This window comes from Micromesistius poutassou (genome assembly GCF_964030765.1).
Source record: "Micromesistius poutassou genome assembly, chromosome: 6".
Lineage (NCBI taxonomy): Eukaryota > Metazoa > Chordata > Actinopteri > Gadiformes > Gadidae > Micromesistius > Micromesistius poutassou.
This window is the reverse complement of record NC_140276.1, coordinates 12032322-12050863: the sequence shown is the minus strand read 5'-3', so window position 1 is coordinate 12050863 and position 18542 is coordinate 12032322. Positions and strand designations below refer to the sequence as shown.

General features: G+C 39.0%; 2 protein-coding genes and 1 pseudogene across 3 annotated transcripts; all 3 read left to right on the top strand.

Moving 5' to 3' along the window:
* Window positions 1-405: 405 nt before the first annotated feature.
* Window positions 406-2548, top strand: LOC311345140 (uncharacterized protein; the record flags this gene model as incomplete). Its single annotated transcript, XM_084469511.1, has 4 exons — window positions 406-817; window positions 1005-1121; window positions 2020-2075; window positions 2420-2548. 4 exons carry the CDS (start codon window positions 406-408, stop codon window positions 2546-2548), a joined length of 714 nt encoding a protein of 237 aa, XP_084325637.1.
* Window positions 2549-4700: 2152 nt separating this feature from the next.
* On the top strand, window positions 4701-12959 carry LOC311345137 (uncharacterized protein). The gene is made up of 5 exons (XM_084469508.1): window positions 4701-5057; window positions 5169-5501; window positions 11857-12213; window positions 12440-12536; window positions 12847-12959. Exons 1-5 carry the CDS (start codon window positions 4952-4954, stop codon window positions 12866-12868), a joined length of 915 nt encoding a protein of 304 aa, XP_084325634.1. The 5' UTR covers window positions 4701-4951; the 3' UTR covers window positions 12869-12959.
* A 3058-nt stretch (window positions 12960-16017) lies between these two features.
* LOC311345218 lies at window positions 16018-17801 on the top strand (annotated as a pseudogene). The gene is made up of 4 exons: window positions 16018-16042; window positions 16188-16512; window positions 16639-16972; window positions 17673-17801. The product of its transcript is annotated as an uncharacterized misc_RNA (transcript).
* The last annotated feature ends 741 nt before the right edge of the window (window positions 17802-18542 follow it).

The following is an 18542-nucleotide window of genomic DNA, read 5'->3' as shown; positions in this document are numbered from 1 at the left end:
AGCTAAACTTAGATACTGTTACTCTGGATTGTACAGTTTTGAAAAACCAGAATATTAATGAAGGGTTGAAATGGTATAAGCAATCTCTGGGATATAATCCACAAATGGTAGCTAATAGATATTATGAAAAAAAACCGATTCAGCCGTTCTTTACATCGAGGTTCACAATTGAAGAAGGAAGCAACTTCAATTTGACAATCAGCAAAATTAAAAAAGAGGATGAAGCAAATTATTTCTGTAGTCAAGGAAGTTACTATAAAAACTTTTGGAATGATGGTGTTTTCCTGACAGTCAAAGGTAAATCATATATTAGTGTAAATATTTTTTGTTTCCAATGTCATGATCGAAAATAAATGTTCTCTGAAAGAATAGCAAAGATGTTTGGTTTGTTTCTTATAAGTTATGATGATTGTTTTATTTAACTGTATAGATCCCAATGACCAGAGGTTTGTCTCCCAGACTGTGGTCCAACAGCCTGTGTCAGCATCAGTTCAGCTGGGAGACCCTGTGGCTCTCCAGTGCTCTATTACCTCCCAGAGGACGAACCACAGTAACCAGTGCCAAGGGGATCCCAGTGTGTACTGGTTCATATCAGGATCATCTCACCCTGCTTCCATTTACATGAATGGAAACAGGAGTGGTGAATGTCAGAATAGTTATGGGCCTCCGTCTGCTCCACAGAGCTGTGTCTACACTCTCCCCAAGAACAATGTAGACTCCTCTGATGCTGGGACTTACTACTGTGCCCTGGCAGCATGTGGGGAAGTTGTGTTTGGAAATGGAACTAAGCTGGACGTAACACGTCAACAGTCAACAGGTATTTGACTTCTTACTTCAAGAATATATATATATTTTTACAATACTTTATTGTATTGTTGTATATTGTTGTTTATTCGATTATTTTTTAATTATAATGGAATAATATAAGTTTAACATTCATTTATTTGCTTGAAAATGAATCTCAATGTTTTCCATGAGATCTAAATCTTCCCTTTTAATTCTAGAACCCAACAGTCATCTGGTTACCGTGGTGCTTGGAATACTGTTGGCTTGCTGTCTGGTTGGGAATATAATCCAGTTCATAACCAGAAATAAAAATAAAGTTTGTGAGCATTGCAAAGGTGCAGTACTTTCTACACTTAGCCTACTGATGGGACTTCATATGATCTCAGGAAAGGTTAGAGATCCCCATGTTTGATAGAGAGAGAGAGAGTATATTTAGAGTATATTTTACAGGTATCTGGCCGCAATTTTTTGTCTTAATTATTTTACACATATATATTTAAGCAATAGATCACGACAGGCCGTGGTATACGCTCATTATACCACAGTTAAGGGGCGTTGTCCGTCCCGACGCGCAGCGGAGGGGCGGCGACCCCCTTCACTGTGGTATAATGACCGTATATCACTGACTGAAGTGATCTATTGCTTTTATAAAACGGTTACGTAAATATGGCGAAATTAAAGTCATAGACACCCTCAATTTTGAAAAAGCTAGAAAGTCGGAAAAGCATTTTTTTTTAACGAATACAGAAAAGTAGTCCCTCCTGGCTGCCGGCAAAGTGTACGGCGGTTGCTATGCAACACACTAGCGTCCTTCAGAGAGAAGGCTAGAGACGGTAGCTTGGTTCGCCGGCAATTTAGCAATTTAGAAGGCTAAATTGCCGGCGACCGTGTGCCTATTGCTTTACTGCTTTGCTTTATTGGCTTTTTAGGCTTCAGTGAACTATGCTATCGCTTTTATATATAAATAAACAACAGTTCAAGTTAGGCGCGGAGTGATACTGGACTCTGTAAACTGAACGGGCGTCATAGCTGTGTGTATACGCTCAATATACAACGGTTGGGAACCAATCAGATCGCTTGATTTAGGCCCCCCGTTTTATAAATATATATATACTGTGTATATACATGTAAACATTTAAAACAGTTTGAACATCAGGGTTCTATTAAATAATACATTAACAATAGAAACTTAATCTTAAAAAGTGAATATTCTTCTTCCGTTGATATTGTCAGGGAATCCCAGTGCCTCCTACCATGTTTCACATGCCCCAGTGATTCAAGAACAACAGGTACATCAGCATTGTGTGTGTTTTTTAGAATGTATACGTTCATGAATTATTCATCATCAAGCATAATTAATATTTAGTGGCTTGGTTATGATACATATGGAAAGTGGATAATGGGTATGATTATGTCAGTTTAATTAATTACATTTTTAGGAAGGCTGATATTGTTTTAATTGCAATAAAAAAAATGACTAACTACGTTTCTGCATAACATTTAGCTACTTACCATGTTATGGTACCAACCTGCATGTGCTTGGCCTTTATATATTAATACACAAGTACATTAGTTTGATTGTATTCTCTTTTCCCTCTAACGTTTGGTAGTAATACATAGTTCTCTGTTGTAGGACAGGGAAACTGATTCCCTGAACTACGCAGCATTGGAATTCTCTGGCAGGAAAACCAGAGGAAGGAAGAAGACCAGTGAAAGGACTCAGGAGAGTCTGTATTCTGCTGTGAGAGAAACCTGCCACTGAAGTCCATCACCAGATCCTAATATAGTTTGTATAGAATTCCTCAATATTGTGATCCGGTTCAGGTGCAGTAAATTGCTCAAGGTGTAAAAAGTGAAAGCTTAAGATAAGATAAGAAGCTCAAATAGAACTTTACAACCCTGGATGGTGGTTTATTTCAAACTGTGATTTAAATGCGGATGAACCCACGTACATTTCTATTTTAGAGTTTATAGAAACTTTTAGGCATTCATGTTTACAAATAGAGATAAGAATTATTTAGAGTGAAGGATGATGATGTAAAAACTCAAAATAATGTAATGTAAGCTGATATTAGATGGAATGGACAAAGAACTTGTGATATTGATGTTATGAGCTCCATGCTCTAAACATCTTAGACTGACTGCTTTGTGGGTACTGCAAAAATAATTTCAAATTATGTTATAAAAAATAACACTTGGAAATATTTATTGTTTTTCATTTGAAGTAAAGGCTGACACAATTATGTTAAGTGCTATAGCATGGTATTTTCTTGGTGACTATTGACAATAATTACAACAATTTACGATGTAATAAAGTTGGAAGAGAGGACCCCTATTTTACCACACGGTGTTAACTTGATGAGCCATTTCAAAATATATCCCTTTTTGATAACACAATGTTGGCGGATCCAACCAGCTGGAAGGGTTTGACTGGTGGACTGCATGGTAGGCTTGAGTTGATTTTCCTATATCTTGACCGACACCTCACACTCATGTCAAAAAATGTTTTGGCCACTGACATGAGGCAATGTATTTATTAGGGCAGCGGTTCCCAAACCTTTTATACCACGTACCACCTCAGAATATATGTGTCTCCCCAAGTACCAACATTATGACTTATGATTATAACGTTATAAAATATAACAAAATACAGTAGTGTAATCCTGCCCTATTTATCTACACACAGTTCAGGAAGGAGGTACATTTATTCTTTAAAATCAGACTCTGGGACTGATCGGACTGTGGGGCTGGGTGAGGCTGCACACCTGTTGCGGCCTCTGTGCATTGACTCATCAATGCTCACAGCTTGAACGAGCCAAAACCACACACACTCAGGGAGATCTCCTATGACAGCAGGTTACACCTGCGCAGTATCATTATACTCAAACTGCAATAAAGCGGTTTTAACATCACCACCCTGTGTCCTGGATTCAGAGGAGCCCAGTAAAAGCCACCTTGGTGGCGTGTAGCATTGACCTTACAACAATCAGCTGTAGCGTGAGGTGTAATCAGGTGTGTTGAGGCTAAATGTGCTTAAAGTTATAAAGTATCAGGGGTCAAGCACTTTCAACATATTGTTGAACCCCGTATTCTCTACCATAGAGAAGGCTGTCATGTCTGCCTATGCATTCCACTGTTACTGTGGTGAGCTCTTTGGAGCTCTGTGGGGGCCTGAAGGCTGCAGGGATAAGTGCTGCTGTTTGGTTACTATTTAATTAGTTCACCTTGTTGTTTTTGGTATAAAAAATACAACTGAGTTAAAATTTATTAATTTATTGCCTAATTTCTTCTGTTAGAGCCTATTAAAAGTGCTTGAACGAATGCCTTTTTAAATGCAGAAAGTATTTCACTCAAAGCCTACTTAATACAATCTTCCTTTGTTCAACAGCCAACTTTAAGGTTCAGTGTATGACAGGAAACAATACCTCATTGAATGTTTCTGAAGAACAATAGCAACGCATCCTGTTGAAGCCTTCAGTAAGGTCTATTCATGCTTTTGGTGCTGCCTTGTAACAACGACATGGCCAGCCACAGCCCCTATCTCATACCTCGACCACAAGTGTGTATGTGTGTGGCTTTTTCACAGAACAGTGTAAATGTAGATAGAGATTAAATAGAAAGGCATGATTGTGAGTGATGAGTTGAGTGACTGTGGTAAAAGATGTTGCCCATTCTGCTAGCCGTATGTCCTCTAGCATGGTTCCCCAAGCCTGAGGGGCTCTGATGGAGTAGGAACGGTCACCTCTGGATATGAGCTGATACTTTGTTACATCAAGGAGGGCCCTGCCTGAGGAGAAAGGCTGCACACTGACTCGTAAGGGGCTACAGAATGATTTAATTGAGATCTACAGGATTTAAATACATTTTAAACATCAATGGAGAAGCCACGATTGCGGTTAGAACCAGTAGAGAAACTTAGCTGCTGATTTCTGGACTAGTTGGAACATCGCATTGATTTAAAATATGAGAAACATAAATTATAATTGTCATCATATTGAAGAGATTATCTAAATTCTAGCTTTCAATGTGCGTCTTATAGCGGAAATACAGAAACACATTTAACGGCTGATGTTTTTTAAGTTTTTCGTTTAGGTATGCATCTCCGGAAACAAAGTGAATCATTGGCTCATTCCATGTCAAAGGTCCAGCCAATCACAATTGCTGTATGGCGTGTACATGTTGGTCCAAACTGTCACTTGAGTACTACTTGAGCACTGAAAACGGGATGATGTTGTCAAGTTATTTTGCAATGACAATTATGATTGCAGCATGTAAGTACAATTACGCTTCAAATGAACTGTTTCATTTAAATGATCAAACAATTGTCACTTGCATTGTAGCATGTAGGTATATTTCATATTTTTGTATTTCTTTATTTCTAGCGCCGGTTGAGACCGAAGACATTCCTCGTTCAGTTTCTGAAATAAAAGCAGAACTTGGAGATAAGGTTACTTTAGATTTTATAGCGATGAAAGAAGATGATAAGTTTGACTTGTACAAACAATCCCATGGATATGTTCCCCAAACAGTCGCTCGAAGAGTGTTTGGAAAAACATCTATTTATCCTCCCTTTAATTTAACATTCACAGTGGAAGAAGGGGTTTCTGATTTCAAAATGATCATTCAAAGCGTAACTAAAGGTGATGAAGCAAACTATTTCTGTCGACAACAATTTTCTGATAGTTGGACAAGTGGCATATTTCTGTCTGTCAAAGGTAAAATGTATACCTTTTTTAATATTATGGTTTCAATATCATGAGTAACAGTTTCTCAATTTGTAGGGTTCTTCAGTTTACTTTCTCTGAAAGAACCCTAAAAATATTGGCTTTGTCCCTTTTGATGATGATTATTTGCATTTATTTTGCAGATCCCAACGTCACGACGTTTGATGAAAAGAAAGATGGAACAGGTTATTACATTCCACTTCCTACTTTCAGTATATTTGACCAACTAACTAACTAATGTTTATCAAATATAATATAAATATTGTTCATTTATCGTCCTTTATTATTTTGTGTGACATTATCTTATCCTCCATTCCATTATATCTAAATACAAATACTTTAATTTCTAAAGCTGCCTGATGACCCATTGTAGATTGTCTGATTCTAGAACCCTACAGGCATCCGGTTACCGTGGTGCTTGGAATACTGTTGGCTTGCTGTCTGGTTGTGATTATAATCCTATTTCTAAACAGAAATAAAAAGCAAGTTTGTGAACATTGCCAAGGTACAGTACATTCTACACTAATAAGCCTACAGCCTACTACTGTGACTTGATATGACCTCAGGACAGGTTACAGACCCCCAACCACTTTGATCGATACATTTGTAGTCTGCATACTGAATCTATGGCCTATTGTATTTTACAGAAACCTGGCTGCAGTTTTTTGTTTTAATTGTTGATTATTATTTTTTGGGAAAATAAGTATTTACTATAGTTTTGAAGCCTGGCCGACATGAAATGCTACAGATAGCATAAAAAGTAATTGTTCGTCTGTTCTTATCTTCAGAAACACTGAGTTCCGCCTACCATGTTGCAAACGACTCAGTGATTCAGGAACAACAGGTACTCATTGAATTGTGTTTAATATGTATGTATTGCAATTCATAATCGAGAAGAACTGTAGAAATGAAGATGTGCAAATGTTCTCATTTGATACAAAATTAGAAGTTTGGTTATATCTAATTTGTTAAATCAATGTTAAAAAGTTTGTAAAATAGTAGAATCTAGTGGAACTGGCTTGCCACACAGACATTATATAATTAAGCAATAGATCACGACAGGCTGTGGTATACGCTCATTATACCACAGTTAAGGGGCGTTGTCCGTCCCGACGCGCAGCGGAGGGGCGGCGACCCCCTTCACTGTGGTATAATGACCGTATATCACTGACTGAAGTGATCTATTGCTTTTATAAAACGGTTACGTAAATATGGCGAAATGAAAGTCATAGACACCCTCAATTTTGAAAAAGCTAGAAAGTCGGAAAAGCATTTTTTTAAACAAATACAAAAAAGTAGTCCCTCCTGGCTGCCGGCAAAGTGTACGGCGGTTGCTATGCAACACACTGTAGCGTCCTTCAGAGAGAAGGCTAGGCTAAAGACGGTAGCTTGGTTCGCCGGCAATTTAGCCTTCTATCGAGTTCACTCGAACTCGATAGTAGGCTAAATTGCCGACCGTGTGCCTATTGCTTTACAACATTTCCACCCTCTCCAGCAATCAACATGTTTTTTAGGCTTCAGTGAACTACGCTATCGCTTTTATATATATATAAACAACAGTTAGAGTTAGGCGCGGAGTGATACTGAACTCTGTAAACTGAACGGGCGTCATAGCTGTGTGTATACGCTCAATATACAACGGTTGGGAACCAATCAGATTGCTTGATTTAGGCCCCCCGTTTTATAATTAAGCAATAGATCACGACAGGCTGTGGTATACGCTCATTATACCACAGTTAAGGGGCGGCGACCCCCTTCACTGTGGTATAATGACCGTATATCACTGACTGAAGTGATCTATTGCTTTTATAAAACGGTTACGTAAATATGGCGAAATGAAAGTCATAGACACCCTCAATTTTGAAAAAGCTAGAAAGTCGGAAAAGCATTTTTTTTAACGAATACAAAAAAGTAGTTCCTCCTGGCTGCCGGCAAAGTGTACGGCGGTTGCTATGCAACACACTGTAGCGTCCTTCAGAGAGAAGGCTAGGCTAAAGATGGTAGCTTGGTTCGCCGGCAATTTAGCCTTCTATCGAGTTCACTCGAACTCGATAGTAGGCTAAATTGCCGACCGTGTGCCTATTGCTTTACAACATTTCCACCCTCTCCAGCAATCAACATGTTTTTTAGGCTTCAGTGAACTACGCTATCGCTTTTATATATACATAAACAACAGTTAGAGTTAGGCGCGGAGTGATACTGAACTCCGTAAACTGAACGGGCGTCATAGCTGTGTGTATACGCTCAATATACAACGGTTGGGAACCAATCAGATCGCTTGATTTAGGCCCCCCGTTTTATAATTATATATATAATAAGAATCTGTTTTTTTGTTACCCTAGTATATCTACTTAGTTGAGGGGGTCCTCTGCCACAGAGCCCAGAACAGACAAACGGCTCTAGAGAGAATGGGTTTTTAATCCAATCACCTTTAAATTGTGTTTCAGCCTGAATTTGAACCCGATGGCAGGCATCATGGCAGGCTAAGCCTGCCATGATGAAGGGGAGGGGGGCTATTATCCCCATGGCTACGAGCCATTAGTGTATGAGTGTTATTATGAGTGATGTTTTATATGAAGAAGCCTTTCTTACCGTGGATATAACTATACTATAAGAGTTTGGGAAGCTTAACCCTCTCTGGGACACAGACAACTGAATATACTGGAGGAATGCGACAAATCCACACACACACACACATGATTTTGGATACACTTTACTGCTATGTTACTTGTAAGCTCTGGCCTATAGTTTTTTTTATTGTTATTTAATGTTTTATCTTAACACTTTTCTAGAACATGGTAAAATATATTTAAGGTTAGTTTTGAAAAAATGCATGTTCTTGAACTTCACTGCAACAATCGTGACATCTCAGATGTTTGTTAGTAATAGACAGTTCTCTGTTGTAGGAAAGGGAAGCAGATTCCTTGAATTACGCAGCGTTGGATTTCCCTGGCAGGAAAACCAAAAGGGGGAAAAAGAACAGTGAGAGGACTAAGGAGAGTCTCTATTCTGCTGTGAGAGAAACCGGCCACTGAAGTCCATCAACCAGGGAGTTTGTATCACCTCATGAGGCTAAAGGAATGATGTAGTATTGGCAGGTTCTGTGGTCAGTTTGGATGGATGAATTTGAATGTTGCTATGGCTGTTGGTGGAAATAATCGGGACCATTTTAGTGTTATGGATATATGTTCATGTGTTTATATTGAGTTATGTTGCTTTGATTGAAAGATATAAATGTGATTATAAAACAGATAGTCACGGTCCTTGATTCTGATTGGCTCAAAGCCGTTGAAGAGTACAGTGTATAAAAAACCTAAAAATACTTATATTACAAACACACGCATGTGACCACAATAAATATTTGCATCAATAAATTATTTCATTTGAAGTTCTGTGTCTGGTTGATGTTCAGTAGTATGATGGACAATAAATAAATTAAGTAGGATATTTCACAATACGAATACGTAAAGCTAACTTGTGAAGCACTTAATCACAGTTAGGGTCTCACACCAACACCCTGTAACACTAAAGCCTACCTCAAAGTAAAGAAAAGAATCGAAGAAGAGACTAACGGTGAAGAATGGGGGCATATGCGAAGGAGTCAAAATTGATAGTTTACGTATAAGACTGTCACATAGAAAGGTGTTTAACTAAACCATAAATGTACACAGCATACACTGAATAGGGCTGGCGTGACCTCAGCCGGTACAGCAGGTGCCGAAGCACAGGTCCCGGTAGGAGAAAGAATCCAAAGCAAACACGTTTTCTAAAGTAAATAATAATATTTATTGACTAGAAAGCGATAAGGGAAGGGGAGAACAAAACAGGAACAACAGTAAGACAAGCAAACACTAAACAATAACCCACTCAACTGGGTAAAACAAACTAATACAACACAAGCAAAACGACGACTATCGCCAGGGAAATGTAACTTGCCTGGTAAGACCAGCAAGACAACAAAATGATGGCTAAAAAGCCTACAAACAATGGCATGAAAGCCTACAAATGAGACCGGTAGTGTCCACATCAATGGCGTAGCGCCCAAACAAGATACAAGCAGTATCAACCGTGGCATAGTGGCAAGTGGTGTGGGAGAGCACAGGCTTTATCCACCCGCCCCTTTTGATTGTAATTGCCCTCTGCTGTTGTCACCACTGGGCCTGCAGGATACTCTACAGGAGGGGGCGGGGGTACCTGAGCAGAGGGGGGGAAAAGAAAAGGGATTAAAATCCTCAAACAAAATAGCTACCTAAACCAACCTGATGTTTACATTGAACGGAATACGTTAATAATGATGAGCCAACCCACCTACGTAACAAAGACAAAATGCTTAATTAATATGGTCATCAGAGAGTAGCTGAACAAATGTACAACTAACTCTTTATTACAGTAACCAACAGACACACATGCAGTTGTGTGCCTATTGGCAAATCAGTTTGAGCTCTATGAAGTTGCATGGTTTGCATTTTCCAAGTCTCAGCCCAGACTTCAGTTCAACTGCAAAAAGTAAAGCCCCCGCGACCCCAACACCCATCCCCGACGACCCCAACACCAAGCACATAGTCCCAAGTGTTCAGGGGGCCGGCCCCGACGAGCAGGCCGCCGGGGCCACTGCCGGTGGCTGTCCCGTGGAAGCACGCCTTCACCCCAGGTGTGGATGCCCCTCTCTGGCAGCAGGCAATGTAGGCCCTCCTCCACCTAATGCCAGAGTTAGCCCGAGCCTGGTGGGTGTGGTTGAGGACCACCACTAACGCGGCACTCACCAGGTTCCGGGTCCACTGGAGAGGGCCCTGGGAGTGCTGGGTCGGTCTCATCCGCCCCCGCTACGCAGCCACCTCCTGGACCCCGTCCACCGCCGCCTGACGTCTGGCCAGTCGACAGGCACACCGGCGGCTGGGCCGAGAGGGGCCGGTGTGGATGGCGCGCTGCCCCGTCCACCTGCACTCCTCAAACAGCCTCAGATGCCGACACTGCAGCGGGTCGAGGTCGGCCCTGCTGTGCAGCCACAGCCACAGTTTCTTCCCATTGGCTGTTGCCCTTGTAATCTCAGAGTTCAGTGTCAGTCTCCCCCCATACTATGCGAGTCATGACAGATAATATAATATATCAGGTCGAAAAAGTCATTGCCCTCCCAAATGTTTAGTAAAAGTTGTTTATTGTTCTAGTATAGTACACTTTATAAATATATTTTTAGATCCAACACAAACTCCAGGGAATTCTGATACACGTCATTAGGGATCTGGTAAGGGGTTGGGCATCTTCAATATCCAAGGATGTCGACAGGGAGAATGAAACCATGGAGCTGAACCTAGTAATCTGGGGAGCATATTTTATCAAATAGATAAAATATGAAAATGCATGCATCTACTCCAGATGTTTTTCGGGTTCAGTTTAGACGAAAATCGAATGAGAACTGCACCCCACAGAAAAGGAAGTAGATCGTGGCTTGTGTCTTTCAGTGTCTCTTTACCGATCATCGTTAACCTTGGCACACATTTTGTGGTGAATGTAATGGTACAGTAACCCATTTATGTATTAAAATGTCTAATCATCTAGCAGGTCCAAAAGGAGGGTTGTTGGTTTGTCAAGTGGTGGGGAGGACAGTCTAGTGGTTAGGGTAGACTAGCAGTGGATCATTGGCTTGCATCATTCAGTGTCTCGAAGTTCCAGCCAATCACATTTGATCTATGGTATAAAAATAGTAGACTTTACAGTCAACCTTTCAGTGAGTGCAGTGCAAGACCAGCAACAAACCGTAACAATGTTAGCAATATTGTTTGCTATGATAATTCTGAGAGCAGCATGTAAGTAAAACTCTAAATTGGTTACAATTCTAAATAGGACAGTTTTTTTGACCAGTTGTTCATTGAGGTTATTTCTACTTTATTTTTAGTGCCGAATGAGACCAAAAAGGATCCTTCTTTGTTGTCTGTGAAAACAGCAGAGCTTGGAGATACTGTCACTCTACATTGTGCAGTTATAAAAGCTAAAATACCTAACGTTTACTGGTATAAGCAATCTCTGGGATCTGTGCCTCAAACAGTCGCTTCTAAAGTGAATGAATCAGTGGCAGTTTATCCCCCATTCAATTCAAGTTTCACAGTGGACAAAACAAAGGTTCTTGCCTTTAATCTTGAAATCAGACCAATAACTAAAGGTGATGAAGCAATCTATTTTTGTCAAGAGGGTAACAGATGGAGCGGCATATTTTTATCTGTCAGAGGTACGTGATCTATTTTTCAATGCTTTTTTCTACGTCATCTGGAAAACTCGTAACATTTCAAATCAGCCTACAATATATCTACTTGGTTCCTTTAAATGATGAACATTGTACTTAACTGTATAGATCCTAATGACAGGACTGTGGTCCAACAGCCTGTGTCTGTACCAGCTCAGCTGGGAGACCCTGTGGCTCTCCAGTGCTCTATTACCTCCCAGAGGACGGACCACAGTAACCAGTGCCAAGGGGAACCCAGTGTGTACTGGTTCAGATCTGGATCATCTCACCCTGCTGCCATTTACATGAATGGAAACAGGAGTGGTGAATGTCAGAATAGTTCTGGGCCTCCGTCTGCTCCACAGAGCTGTGTCTACACTCTCCCCAAGAACAATGTAGACTCCTCTGATGCTGGGACTTACTACTGTGCCCTGGCAGCATGTGGGGAAGTTGTGTTTGGAAATGGAACCAAACTGGACGTAACAGGTCGATATATTTTAATTCATACTTCCAGTTGATTTGCTTATTATTTTTATTAGGAATACAACATCATTATATGTTAATAACATATAAATATATGTAACATTGAGGGCCTATTTGACATTGTGTGTTGAATTCCACATGACACACTGTGAATCTAATGCTGCAAATTACAGAAAGAATATGATCTCCAGAGATTCATGATGCCCCATTGTTGATTGTCTGATTCTAGATTCCAGCAACTGTCAGCTAGTGATCTTGGTGCATCGGATTCTGTTGGCTTGCTGTCTGCTTGTGATTATAATCCTCATTCTAATCATACATTACAGGTTTGTGAGCATTGTAACACTACAGCACATTCAGCACAATAACTCATATCAGGAGAGGTTTAAGAGCATCCCCTCCACTTTGATGGAGTTTCAGTGTGCAGGATCGCCTACATTGATCTAGCATTACAGTCAGCTGAATCTTTTATTTTCAATAGTTATAGTAGGTCTTGAGATATTTATACATTTTGAACCAAATATCAACTATTTGCATAAGCATATCAGGTTGTTAGATGACATAACATAACATAACATGTTGTGTCAACTGTGAATCCTCTCAAACGTTTGTTAGTAATACAGTTCTCTGTTTTAGAACGAGGAAACTGGTTCCTTGAACTACGCAGCGTTGGAGTTCTCTAGCAGGAAAACCAGAGGAAGGAAGAACAGTGAAAGGACTCAGGAGAGTCTGCATTCTGCTGTGAGAGAAACCTGCTACTGAAGTCCATCAACCAGGTCCTAAAATAGTCTGGTGGATGTGCAGTACATTTCTAAAAGGGATAAAAAGCTCAAGTTAAGATAGAAGATACAATAAATAATATGATTCAGACAAAGCTCAAATGGCACAACATTTTTACAGCGCTGGTAGGAGATTTGGTTCAAACTATTTTATTTAGAAATTGAGATGATGAAGCATATCAGTTTGCGTATCCAAATGTATATACTTTCAGTCACTGCAAATAGACTAATACGCCTGCATTGTGTGCATTTGACAGTAAAATCCTACATTTTATCAGATCAAATTACTTCATTTGAAATTGAATATGTTTACATTTCGGTTTTTGTACGTTTTTAGGGACTAAGGTCTCTGAAACGTAAGTGTGTAAATTGTTGCTAAAATGTGTAAACTGATATTGATTAGAATGGACGAAGAACTTGTGACCTCGACGTTATTAGCACCATGCTCTTAACAACTCGGCTAGACTAACTTCTTTGTGGGAAATTTGCAATGCAAAATAAATAAAATAAAAATAATAACAAATAAAAAAATCCCTTTGCATATCCAAATGTATCTACTTTCAGTCACTGCAAATAGACCGAATACGCCTGCATTGTGTCCATTTGTCAGTAAAATCATACATTTTATCAGATCAAATTACAGCGGACAGGAAACACCTCCAACCTAATGTGTTTAACAGTGAAAAACTAAAACCTACGTGATGAAAAACATAAAGGGGGTAACTTACCTCTTCCTTCCCCATGAAGAGAATCACATGCAGGCCTATAAAAAAACATGGTTTAATGATAAAGATCTTCTGCTGTACGGTACTCTACTTTACTCTAGTCTAACCTACTCCAGCCTATTAAACTCTTCAACTGTTTCATGAGGTTCTTTCTTTCAACAGAAATGCAAGAGCATACACACACACACACACACACACACACACACACACACACACACACACATACACACATATATATATATATATAATGGTGCATATCCTACACATAAAACTTGACAAGATGGAGACAAGACAACATTGGCTGTGTGTAAATGGTTGTTATGTGTCTATGGAATGGACTGGTGTTGCATCAGCCAGTCTCAGTGCAATAGGATCTCAAATGAACATATTTATTAAGATAGTATCTCTGAATGAAACTAAACAATTTATTAATACCATTCTTTACTCTTTGAAAAAGTAGATACTAGCAAACCTAATATGATTACAATTCAGGTTTAGTTAGTGATGTAAAATGTCCATTTCATGGTTGGTTTCTGAAGTATGTGAGCAACACATCCTGTTGAGACCTATCTTTGGTTCAGAGATGTGGTGGTGTGTCGAAAAATGAATACATGGCCAGCCACAGCCCTTGTCTCTCAACACCTCACTCTCTGTTTCCTACAATGTACACTCTAGTTAGAGAGACAAAAGGAAGCAACACTTAAAGGTATGATGTGTCACATTTCTGCCTTCAAATCTCTTATTTAATTTATTCTGTTGTTTATTAACATTATCCAAAATGTTTCCAACAATGTTCAAACCGAGATAAATCCTTTTTTTAAATTTAAGGTAAAGGCCGGTTTCATTTGGTGAGGTTCAATTCAAACAAACCTTTATTGATAACAATAAACCCGGTCATTGTACACTTGCATGCACAACGAAAATGGGCCATCGACCAGTCCAGTTGCATGTCAATGGCATCATTTCCCCTTTAACCCCTCACTTCCGGGGAAATATCCGATATGGAAAGCATTTTAGAGATATGATATATCAGTATCGACCTAGCTCACTATGTATGTGCTACAAGTGTATTATACTCATGCCAGCCACCAAGCTAATGAAGCATTTCCCACACATTAATTATACTTTGGTGGGCCACCCAGGTATATTAAGGCGGAAACCCTTTAATTATTATTTTTTAAATGAATTATTCTTTAAAAAATGTTATTAAAAAGACAATATATATTTAAATTAATAACATTTATGAGCATTGGGCATTTTTGAGATTGTATATTAAATTCCGGTTGCGTTTTAACCGGTTGAGTTTTAACCGGAAGGATGCTAGTTCAATACCCGACTCCTCCGAGTGTTTAGGGGTTCCCTGAGCGAGACACCTAACCCTGACTGCTCCTGACGTGCTGGCTGTTGCCCTGCATGGATGACTCCGCCCTGAATGTGTGTATGAATGGTTGTAAGTCGCTTTGGATGAAAGCATCTGCTTAATGCCCTTAATGTAAATCTATTACTTCTGAACCCGAGTGTCCCCATTCAGGTTCAGTCAGTGATGTGAATATAACCTTCTCATGGTTGTTTTCTGATGAACCGTATAGCAACACATCCTGTTGTACCTAAAGTCTGGTATGGTTAAGAGTTGTGGTGGTGTGTCAAAAACAAAGACATGAACAGCCTCCCCCACACCCCTCAACTTGCTGCCTCTCTCTCTGTCCACAAACCAGTGGTTAAAACACATACACTATAGGTAGAAAGATTAAAGGAAGCAACCCTTTAAGCATTATTTTTCAAGGGCTTTTTGTATTAACTGCTACTTTAAACTGGAGGTTATAAAGGGTTTGAGTTTCTTGGAGTTGCTCAAAAACAGAGCGCATTAATATCTCCACCCAAAGCTGAGGCTGAGCTGAATCAGGCATGTAAGCTATGTCAACTGTGTTTGTGTGTGTGTGTGTGTGTGTGTGTGTGTGTGTGTGTGTGTGTGTGTGATATTTATATTTTACAATAGATATTCATAACATTGCTAATCAATATCAGCAAGCAAAATCAAATGTATTCATCATTCAGGGAAATATTTATTAAATGCCAGCTTTCAATGTCACGTAGATGTAAATAAAGTGAACAACATAGTGTTCAGTTTAGATTTAAATATAACATAAACTGTACCTCACATAAAGCTTACCGCATCAAGTGCCTCTAAGTTCCAGCCAATCACAGTGGTCCCAGGATATGTACATGTTAGTCTAAAGTCAGAATCGTTCACTTCAGTGAGTCCAGCGTTAGTTCAGCATCAAGCTATGACAATGTTTTTAGCAATGACGATTATTGCTAGTACTGCATGTAAGTACTGATGAAGTGTACATTATTGAGGTGTTTGGTGATACAAATCAATCGTAATTATAACAGTACAATGTTATTGCATTTTGTATACTGAATATATAACAATAGTGATGTATGTTTCTTTCTTGTTTTCCTTCATTTTTAGTGCTGATTCAGACCGTCAATCCTCAATCACTCTATTTGAAAAAAAGCTGAACTTGGAGATGCTGTTGCTCTGAATTGTACAGTTTTGAATGAGCAGGTTTTCTGGTATCAGCAATCTCTGGGATATAATCTCCAAATGGTAGCTAGCAGATTTTATAAATCAAAGATTTACTCACCCTTTACGTCAAGGTTCACAGTGGGAGAAGGAAGTAACTTCAATTTGACAATCAGCAACATTAAAAAAGAGGATGAAGCAAATTATCTCTGTAATCAAGGAAACCAACATCGAAACATTTAGAATAATGGCGTTTCCCTGACCGTCAAAGGTAAATCATATATTAATTGAGATCATTTTTGTTTTCAATATTATGATCGAAAATACATTTTCTCTGAAATAACTGCAAAGATATTTGGTTTGTTTCTTATGATGATTGTTTTATTTAACTGTATAGATCCCAATGACCAGAGGTTTGTCTACCAGACTGTGGTCCAACAGCCTGTGTCAGCATCAGTTCAGCTGGGAGACCCTGTGGCTCTCCAGTGCTCTATTACCTCCCAGAGGACGGACCACAGTAACCAGTGCCAAGGGGATCCCAGTGTGTATTGGTTCAGATCAGGACCCTCCCACTATGTTTCCATTTACATGAATGGAAACAGGAGGGGTGAATGTCAGAATAGTTCTGGGCCTCCGTGAAGAACAATGTAGACTCCTCTGATGCTGGGACTTACTACTGTGCCCTGGCAGCATGTGGAGAAGTTGTGTTTGGAAGTGGAACCAAACTGGACGTAACAGGTCAACAGTCAACAGTCAAGTCAGGTATTTGACTTCTTACTTCAAGAATATATCTTTTTTTTTATAATACTTGATATTATACTTTTATTTGATACTTGATTATTTTTTAATTATAATGCAATAATAAAAGTTCAACATTGGTGATTTATTTGCTTGAAAATGAATCTCAATGTAATAATTCTCTAATTCTTCCTTTTTAATTCTAGAACCATACAGTCATCTGGTTGGGAATATAATCCAGTTCATAACCAGAAATAAAAATAATGTTTGTGAGCATTGCAAAGGTACAGTACTTGATAGACTTAGCCTACTGATGTGACTTCATATGATCTCAGGACAGGATTGTATATTTTACAGATATCTGGCCGCAGTTCTTTGTCTTAATTGTTTTACATACAGGTACATCGGCGTTGTGTGTTTTTTTTTTTTTTAAGTAATTATCATCAAGCATAACTAATATTTTGTGGCTTGGGTATGATACATATGGATAAAATGAAATTAGTGTAATTAATTAAATCTTCAGGAAAGCTGATATTGTTTTTATTGCAATTTCTAACTACCTACCTGGATAAAGTTTAGCTACCTGGTGTGTTATGGTACCAACCTGCATGTTCTTGACCTTATTATATGAATACACAAGTACATTAGTATTCTCTTCAACGTTTGGTAGTAATACACAGTTCTCTGTTGTAGGACGGGGAAACTGATTCCCTGAACTACGCAGCATTGGAGTTCTCTGGCAGGAAAACCAGAGGAAGGAAGAAGACCAGTGAAAGGATTCAGGAGAGTCTGTATTCTGCTGTGAGAGAAACCTGTCACTGAAGTCCATCAACCAGGTGCTAGTGTAGTTTGTATAGAATTCCTCAATATTGTGATCCGGTTCAGGTGCAGTAAATTGCTCAAGGTGTTAAAAGTGAAAGCTCAAGATAAGATAAGAAACTCAAATAGAACTTTACAACCCTGGACGGTGGTTTATTTAAAACTCTGATTTAAATGCGGATGAACCCATTTCTATTTCAGAGATTATAGAAACTTTCAGGCATTCATGTTTACAAATAGAGCTAAGAATTATTTAGAGTGAAGGACAACAATGATGTAAAAACTCTAAATAACGTAACGTAAGCTGATATTAGTTGGAATGGACAAAGAACTTGTGATATTGATGTTATGAACTCCATGCTCTAAAGAAACAACTCAGTTAGACTGACTGTTTTGTGGGTACTGCGAAAATAATTGAAAATTATGTTATGAAAATAACACTTGGAAATGTTTATTGTTTTTCATTTGAAGGGAAGGCTGCCACAATTATGTTAAGTGGTATAGCATGGTATTTGCTTGGTGACTATTTACAATAAATACAACAATTTAGGATGTAATAAAGGTAGAAAAGAGAGGACCCCTATTTTACCACACGGTATTAACTTGATGAGCCATTTCAAAATATACCCCTTTTTAATAACACAATGTTGGCGTATCCAACCAGCTGGAAGGGTTTGACTGGTGGACTGTATCAACTGGTGTTCATTTTCATATATCTTGACTGACACCACACACAAAAATATT